This window comes from Phalaenopsis equestris, unplaced genomic scaffold (assembly GCF_001263595.1).
Source record: "Phalaenopsis equestris unplaced genomic scaffold, ASM126359v1 Scaffold000002, whole genome shotgun sequence".
Taxonomy (NCBI): Eukaryota; Viridiplantae; Streptophyta; class Magnoliopsida; order Asparagales; family Orchidaceae; genus Phalaenopsis; species Phalaenopsis equestris.
The window spans coordinates 10,248,261-10,257,580 of NW_018164444.1; the positions used below are offsets into that span (position 1 = coordinate 10,248,261).

The following is a 9,320-nucleotide window of genomic DNA, read 5'->3' on the forward strand; positions in this document are numbered from 1 at the left end:
AAAAATGAGTCAAGAAGTGGTTTAAAGTTCTATTTAAGGTGGGAATCATTACTAGTCCTCTAGGATAGTCAATAGAAAAGTTTTAAGGCTAGATCTTAGGCTCTAGAAGAAAGAAACTAAGACCTGACTAAAAATGAGGTCAACAACGCTATATATGTATATAATATTGAATTGAATGTGATGAACACATAAATGATATGTTTATATTGATTGTGTGTAATGCATTATTGATTATGATGGAGTCACCCCTTTATGGTACTAGCGGGGAAACATTAAGATATTGTACACGTAAGTGAAAAAAATATTAATATTGAAGTACCTTAATTTGTATAATTTTTAAACGGTGCTCCTGTGACGGCTGTACAAATATAGAATGATATAGATATGCTATTGATATGCTAAGATTCATTGAATAACATCATATTTTTAAGATATCAGTGTTTATATTGATTAATTAAAAGCTTAACTGACATGCATATTGCTTTCTTTTCTCTTGTATTATCATAGTTTAGGAGTGTAAGTATTCGCTGGCTTGGTCAACTTATATTTATCATATTTTTAAGATATAAAATGTTTATATTGATTTATTAAAAACTTAACTGACATGCATATTGCTTTATTATCTCTGGTATTATTATAGTTTAGAAGTGTAAGTATTCACTGACTTGATTAATTTATATTTATTTTAAACTAACTTTTTAGGTATAATTATTTTATTAAAATATGTGCAATCAAAGAGAATATTTATAGAAGGCGCGAACAATCTGTAATGAAGTAAATTTGATTATACTATTTTAATTTAATTTGATTAGTGACTCTTGTCATTTGTTTATATCTAATTCCCACTGTCCGATTGTCTATTCATGTCTTGGTTAATTCTAAGCTCTGGGTTAGGTCATGACAAAAATGGTATCAGAATCGGGTTTCGGTGCAGAGCGGCTGGGAGTCGAGCGAGAGAGGTGAGGGAGTTCGGACGAGGGGGAGATACAAGCCGGAGGAGAGCCGAGCGGGACAAGCAAAACAGGCGAGTGGGAGAGCAAGGCGAGGGCTTCGGGGCGAGCGGGAGAGGGTGCCGAGTGGGAGCCTTGGTGCGAGAGGAAGGGAGGCGGAACGTCTCTGTGAAGAAGAATCGGGGGAGAGGGAGAGGCGAGGCGAACGGGGTTTGGTCGAAAGAGGAAGAAGCCAACCGAATGCCAGGGTGGAGGCCAGCCGAGTTTGGAAGTGTAGTTTACTCATATTATGATAAAAAATGATGAATTACAAACTACTATAAATGTGACACGAATGTCTTGACCCAGATGATAGCGGCGATGACTCAACTGATTCAGGATTCCAGATCGCGGTCTATTGAAACTGATGCAGTCACTGTTAGGGCTGTCAAAACGGCTCATTGTTCACAAATAGCTCGTGTTCGGCTCGTGAAGAAGCCCGTGTTCGATTTATTCAACAAGCAAATGAGTCGAACACAAAAATTTTTTTTTGTGCTCGATATATAAATGAGCCGAACACAAACAAAATTTTGTTCGTTTGTGTTCGGCTCATTTTGGCTCGAAATAATTAAATTATATATATAAGCCTGTCTCGGCCTATTGGTTGGCATCCACGGTATGAGTCCTATCTGATTATGGATTTGAATCTCCTCTGACACAGTTGGCCTTAAGGAGGTGGTACTCGAATTATTAGGCGCGGCAGGAGGCTTGTATAATAACCTCTGGCCATTCCTTTTGAAAATAAATTTATAATTTAATTGACTATAAGGCTACATAGATTTATAATCAACTAAAATTACTATTTAAAATAATAATAATAATAATGTATTAAATTTTATTTAAATGAATATTTTAATATAAATAATAAGATTTAAATCTCGCCCTACCCTTAACATCCTACGATTGTGTACTGAGTTGTCAAAATGGCTCATTGTTCATGAACAACTCGTGTTCGGCTTGATTATCAAATGAGTCAAACATGAACAATTTTTTTTTAATTTGATACATAACCGAGCCGAACATGAACACTGACATTTTTAAAAAAGTTGACCATTGGTTTGCTCAAGCTCGGCACGTTTACACCTCTAACTGTTGCATGCGTGATTAGGGTTGTCAGAACGACCCTTTGTTCGCGAACAACTCACGTTCGACTTGCTACACAAACAAGCAGAACACAAAGTTTTTTATGTTCAAAATACAAACGAGCCGAAAACTAGCTGAGCTCAGGCTCGCTCTTGTTCGGCCCGTTTACACTCCTAGTCACTGTGGAAAAGTACTTGAAGATATTTTAAGATTTTGTCCACCGTTTTTAATGGAACTGAAGATTTGATGAAGTGAAGAATTGACAGATGTGAATTGAAGTTATATTAGATAATATGGCATGTCCGAATGAAGAAGAGTGTCATTAGCTACATTTGTGCTAGATGGAGAAGCCGAAATGTAGTGGTGTGGGTAGCGTCTGGACAAGCTAGGGGACATAGCCAATATGATGAGCAGTTGGAGGAGTTTGTGGAGTTATTCAGAGAATGGTTTGTACCCCTATCTACTCGAAGACAGATACATTACAAGTTCATCAGCTGGTGCAGTGAGAGAAAATAGTCTTACAGTACAAAACAGAATTCATTATACTATCAAGGTATGTGCCACAAGTGATCGTCATTGCAAAAAAAAAGTGTTGTAGATTCCTTTCGAGATAAAATGATTCGATTAGATAGTCGTTGATATCTTTAAGAATCGATGAATAGTTGGTATTAGTGGAACGAGCTAGACGAGTTGAAATTATCAACTTACTCAGAAGCGTAACGAGATGCACAAGAGGAAAAATATTTATGAAGGAGACATGTGAATCAATTAGAGAGATTTAATGAAAAAAATCTAAGTACAATTCGGATGGATTTAACAGAGGCTTGACTCAGAGTAACGTTGTCACTTGAGATTGAAAAAAATCTAATGGAAAAAAAATCTAAGTCAGACCATGGCTTTATAGCAGCCTCTATACTTTAACAACTTAGTTTGAAAAAAAACGGTTTTCTACCACAGAAATTTCTAAAAAGCAACTAGAAAGCATTCTCTCAAACAGAACTTTGGTGGCGATTTTAAAAACAAGGCGGATTAAAAACTGTCCCAAACAGACCCTTAAAAAGAATATATTTCTAAAATAAAAATAAAGAAACTTAAATAGCAAAAGAATAAACTAATCAAAGGTGTTTCCAAAGTTCTCCAATTAGATTCCCCAAGATCGATGAGGTGGTCGGCCGACCCGCCTTCCTAACTTTTCACAAGAATTGAGACAACTTCCATGAATTTTGTCATAGAAAATTTATATCAAATTAAAAAATTCTGTGAAAGGAGTAGGTAGAATTGGCTTCTCAAAGATCTTTTAAAGGTGAGTATTTAGAAGCTTTATACAATTGAGCAAAGTGAGTCTATACATAGTTGTATGAAGTCAAAACTATCTCAACTGGAAATTGATTATGGTTAGGCCGATTAATAGTCGCCTCAAGCTTTTGTGGACAAGCTTCCACTTATGCAGTAGAGATTACGGAACCCATTAATATAAATTGGAGTTGAACGGAAGTTTACTTATTCAAATATACTCTGCAGTGATTCCAATAAAATTTGAATGCACCATAGATCTTCATGATTTATGTTGGAGCAATTTCTCGCTGCATGATTTTTATCTATTGCGTTGGCTTGTTACCTTCCTTTCATCAATGACATTATTTGTTATGTTTATGACTGATATAGAATTAGTCGCTTAGCATTTTTAAATTAATGCAGATATAAGAACTTGAGATCTGTCTTGCATTCTATGATGATGTCTTTTGTATGATGCAAATCTTGTGTTTCTTTTCGCAAAATATCAATTAAAAGTACATTAGGGATAACTTCTTTACGCTTCTTAGTTTATAGATCATTGACATAGATATTTTATTACAACTTATTTGTCGCTTCTGAAAAATTTGTGTGTTCAGAATATGCTTTTCACGACCATATCTGCTAGTCTGGCTATTGCAAGCAGTCGGATGTTTTCATGTGGGAAAATGTCTATAATACCACCAACAATTTTCAAGAGCTTTTTTTCTTTTCAGAATAGTTTCTAAACAAATTTTATGGACAGATGTACTTGGCCCAAATGGGAAATTAAGCATATGCAAATAAAAATAGGAAGTTTAAAGGTGTATTTGAAATGAAGAATTGTGGTTCGAAAATAACAAAAAAAATTTGGTGTTGGTATTCTTTAAAGGTGTCACATCGGGTTCGCTGGTTGGATTTGACAGTCAGGTTCGAGTTGTATAACACGCTTAACATAATATATGACAACTATTATGGTCAATTTTTTATCAATTTCGAGTCAACCTCAGGTCAATTTCTAGTTGACATGTCGATTTCAAGCCAATTTTGGGTTAGCAGCTCAGCTTCAAGTTGGTGGATCAACCCAAACCCGAACCTTCCCCGAAAATTATTTGGGTTAAGCCGAACCCAGATTTTCTAAGTCGAGTTAGCATGTCGGATCAATTTTTGACACGTTTTTTGGTTGGCATAAATACCATGGTGTACCTCGGTGACTTGTTCTCATCACCCTAGTATTCACCACACTGGGCTTGTGGAATTGTGCTTTGTACATTGAAATATATTTGCCTAGTGTTTCATGCTACAATTCTGGCTGATGAAGTAAATCAAATTCAGAAACTGGCTTCTGAATTACACAATCTATGTCACCTACATCTAACTAGTTATTGTCCCAGAGCCGAGCAAAGTACTGCAATAGTGCTGTACCTTAGAAATGAATAATGAATGATTTTCTTAAACAGGTCAAGGGTGAAGCGACTGAAAGGGAGCAGCACTTGCATCGTAAGATTGCAGAGCTTGAAGCCAGGTATGTTAATAAAATAGTCATTGGTTCAGTTTTGATTTCTAATGATGACAATAGTAGAGTGAGACACAGAACCAACTGTTTATGGGGAAAAAAAGCATGAAGTCGTCAATTGCAGTCAAGACATCAATCCTAACTATACAAATAAAATTTTCTGGTATTGTTTTCCCAAAATTGGGGTTAAATGAATCTGAAGCATGATAATGTCCCCAACTATAAAAATTGGATTTAGGCTCATTTGGCAATGATTTTGGTTAATTGATTTCGTTTTAAAACCACCAAATGAATTTTTTTTATGAATTTACTGAAAGTTGTCAACTGTTCTGTAGGAAAGTTTTACCAATGCTAAAAAATAGGGACTATGAAAAAGTTAAGCAAATATGCTTTTTAAAAAAATCTTTTTATTTGAATAAAGGCTAGCTTATGAAGAAAAATGTTGCCCTAATTTGTTTTGATATTATCATAAAAAATCAATAGTTACGTATATTATTTTTAAGTATCATGCTAAATTCTTTTGATAGAAGGTCCTCAAGTTTTTTCCTTTATTAAAGAATTATTGTTTTTGTTGTTGTTATTATTATTATTATTTTATATTTTTAACGAGAAATTTAACTTTTATTTTATTCATAAATACATAATTTTTAAAATTTAATTTCATTAATTATTTTAAGTTAAATATAGTTGATATTTATTTTTTCATGACTATTTTATCTTTTAAACAGTTTACATCACAACTGTTATTGCTAGATAACTTTATCCATCACAATAATGACATCCATGTTTCAAATGCCAACACAATCAAACACAAAAATAACATCAAAGCACATACATAAGTTCACATTTTGAAGCCACCAATCTTGCCCTTTCACAGCTTGACCAATACCCTCCGCGCTGTTGTTGTGTAGCCTCGTGAACTTATCGAGTGTGATTGGTTTATTAATATGAGTGCATCGGTTCAACCCTTTGTAACTGTATGATTTGTTGCAGATTTTCTCAATTCTGATGTAGAATCTGAACTTTACGGATCATACAATTAATATTTGATGAAAAAGTTTTAATTTCTATTTTCCAGCGAGTTTCGTTTTAATTTCTAGTTATGTCTTCTCTATAAGGGGACTTTTATAAATAACATTCTAAACCCTCACATTTCCTTATAAGAGCTCTCCGTTTGGTACAATGTGGAGTGTGAGATGCCAACATAAACTGATCTCTAATTCAGCCTTGTTAATGATTGTATTTGTAATTCATCAAGCATGTCCATTTCTCTTGACAGGATGATCAGCCTAATTGGAGAGATGACTGAAACAAGGTTAAAGCAGATTCAAGTACGCTTTCTTTAACAACCATTAATTCTGATTCCCGTTTCATCTTCTTGATTGGAAGTTTGTAGGCATATTACTACTGACATCCAGCCTAAATTTCAAGTCTGTTACTTTAAATACGTTTTTTAGTTGAGATTTTCACCTCTACCAAGTTTGTAATTTGTGTCAATAATTATTTTTATTCGCTTGACGGTGCGACAGTTTGTTTGGTGAGGTGTTTGTTTGGCTGTTTAGTTCGTCCGGACATTGACAATTGGTAGCATATTAAGGTTTGTTTTGGGATCTTTTTTTATTTTTTGTTTTTTTTTTTATTTTAAAAAATTTTTGTACCTGTTTTTATTTAAAAAAATAAATTAACTTATTTTTAAAATACTTAAAGCATCTAAAAATTATTGTTAATATTTAAATACAACTAAAGATATTATAACATATCAAACATATTTTATTTCACTTTAAAGCATACAAAGCTAAATATAAATAAAAACAAATATATCAAAATCAAAAGTGATCCCAAAAATATTTTGAGAGTTTGAGGATGTGTCTGCCGCAGCCATGTGGTGTCGGTACAGTGTCGCACCGTACTTTGTGGCATTTGACAAAATTATGTTGTCTACTTTTCAAAAAGTTGTGGTAAGCTGCATTTTGCAACCTGATCTGGCTAAGTGCAGTGGTTAGATAATTGTGGTCTAACTTTTGAAGAAAAAAAAATTAATAGCACTCGCAGTTTTTTTAACAGCATTTTTTTCTGCAATAGCTATATAGCTGTTTCTATAAACAGTTGCAGTTGCCCCAAACTAGCTCTAAGACTCATTCTAATTATATTTTAATCAGAATATCCTAGTACAACACGACAACCATATCTTTTTCTTCTTAATCATCATCATTTATTCTCCTATCTTTAGTTTTGATGTTTGCAATCTCTATTATAAGGCCATTTAAAACTACTTGCGCTCGCAATTTATAAACGCCAACTGACATTTTCGTTCTCCTTCTCTTTATTTGTAGCTGCAACAACAGTTAAAACATCTTTATTCTCAAGAAGACCAAATAGAAGATATGCCGAAAAGGCCTGATCTCCCAGTAGTCCTCTGACGTTGTGCATACACTACCAATACAAATACAATACCTGCGATGAGGTAACAACCTAATCACAAATGTTGCCTTTGTTTAGCTTCTTCAGATCCTCTGTAGTTTTCATCATAATTATAGAAGTAGAGTTATCAATTATCAGCCTCCCTTTTACTACAACTATTTTTTAATCTTTCTTAATTTGTAAAAAAATTCTTCATAGTAAGTCTCAGCCACCTAAATATGATGGATTATATGGTTGAATTTTTAAACATTGCCTCACCAATTGCTATCACAAACGGAGAGATTCGGATACTTTGTGTAAAGATTTATGATGAGTAGCTAAAGGTCTCTCATGCTGTAAAATAGCCCTTTTTTAATATATATTTTAGTCTTGTGTTTGTGTACATTGTATATAAACAGGCACAATTGGAATGGGGATTACTTCTTATCATGCTTTTCGAACATAATATTGAGGCCGTTTTAATCTTAAAGTTTATAGAAGTGTTAAAATAATCATCGATTATTTTTAAATTGAGGTCTAATGTAACTTCATAGGGATTATGTCAGCCTCAATTTAAAAAGTAGGCAGATTAGTTTGACATTTCTATAAATTTGAGGACGGCTCATGTAAATAGTCTACGATTATTTTAGCACTTTACTCTAAAGTTGTGGTATTTATTTTCATGGTTAGCATGGCAAATTAAAGAAGAATTATTTTGTGGTCCTTGAGTATCTTCTTTTTTGTATAGACATATTTTTAATGTAATGCCTTTTAGCCACTTAAAAGTCTAGGAATTTTTTAATTTTGAATGATTAACATACATGCCACTCAATTCCTATGTATTTGCGTATCTAACACCTGAACTTCAATTTTTACATGCATGTCATCTTTACCAAACTAGGTAATGTTGTCAATGGGTTGTAGGAAGTTTGAATGGCCAAACAGTTGGTCTGGCTCATGGCAGGTGTGTGATGCAGTATGACTATTTGTGGAATGCATAAAATTTTATTTATTAAAAATTAAAATTATTTTAAAAAAAAAAATTGTGCTAAAATCATAACACATTGGTTGAAATAAAATGAAGAATTGTAAAGTGCCAAAAAAAAATCAATAAATATTCAATATACAATCTAAATTAAATCTCTCAAATAATTATATTTTGTGTGCATCAATGCATATTGCTGGGAAATAAAATGAAGAATTTCAATGCATCTCAGTGCTCACCCTTTCAAAAAAAAAGTAAGAAATCATGTTTTATTTATTTTATACTTGTTGTGATTCTTCAATTGATACAATTGATGGCAAAATAAAAATAGAAAAAATAAAGTGTGTACAGCCATATGCATTAATTATAAGTTTTAAGTCTTTTATTTTTATTTAAATTAAAACATTCAGGAAGGTATTAATGATGTATATATATATATATATATATATATATATAAATGAATGGTGGGAGGTTATTATATGAGAACCACCCTCACTACTGGCAAATTGGTCAGAGGGGAGTCGAACTCGTGACGTGAGAGGACTTGCGATCTTGAAAGAGACTGATCTACCAAAAGGCCATAGTTGGCGGCACTAATGAAATATATATATATATATTATATATATATATCTATATATATATGTATGTATGTATGTATGTATGTATGTATATGTATATGTGTGTGTTGAGGGTGTGCAATTGGGCATCTTAGAATTTGAGAATTTTCTATAAAAGTAATTTTTTTTTTAATGTACTATAAACAACTTGGTAATTTTACCAAATACTTTAAAATAAATTAATATTTTGTGATTTTGCCTACATTAAAAATAAAGCTGATTCAGCCACACACACATACACACACCTATTCGAGGTTTTGAAACTAGAAAAAATATTAGATCAGTGTTACGCATGTAAAAATAACGTGTAGTCAATCAAATCACGCCACGACATCTCGCGCGACAGAGCAAAAAAAAAGGCGCAGTAACACGGGGAATATTCCCTCCTGTATTATTCATGTGTTTTTGTGTGTTATTCATATGTTATTGATGTGTTATTGCACCAAGAATATTCTCAA

The 9,320-nt window shown here is 33.0% G+C and overlaps 1 protein-coding gene across 1 annotated transcript in view; it reads left to right on the top strand.

The window, feature by feature from the left end:
- LOC110028304 (serine/threonine-protein kinase 4 homolog B-like) overlaps positions 1-7,754 on the top strand; it is a 39,630-nt gene extending 31,876 nt beyond the window's left edge. Inside the window, exons 16-18 of the mRNA XM_020730139.1 lie at positions 4,805-4,869; positions 6,140-6,191; positions 7,194-7,754. Of these exons, the coding sequence (XP_020585798.1) occupies positions 4,805-4,869; positions 6,140-6,191; positions 7,194-7,280 (204 nt within the window). The 3' untranslated portion in view covers positions 7,281-7,754. The remainder of the gene's footprint in view (positions 1-4,804; positions 4,870-6,139; positions 6,192-7,193) is intronic.
- Positions 7,755-9,320: the final 1,566 nt, after the last annotated feature.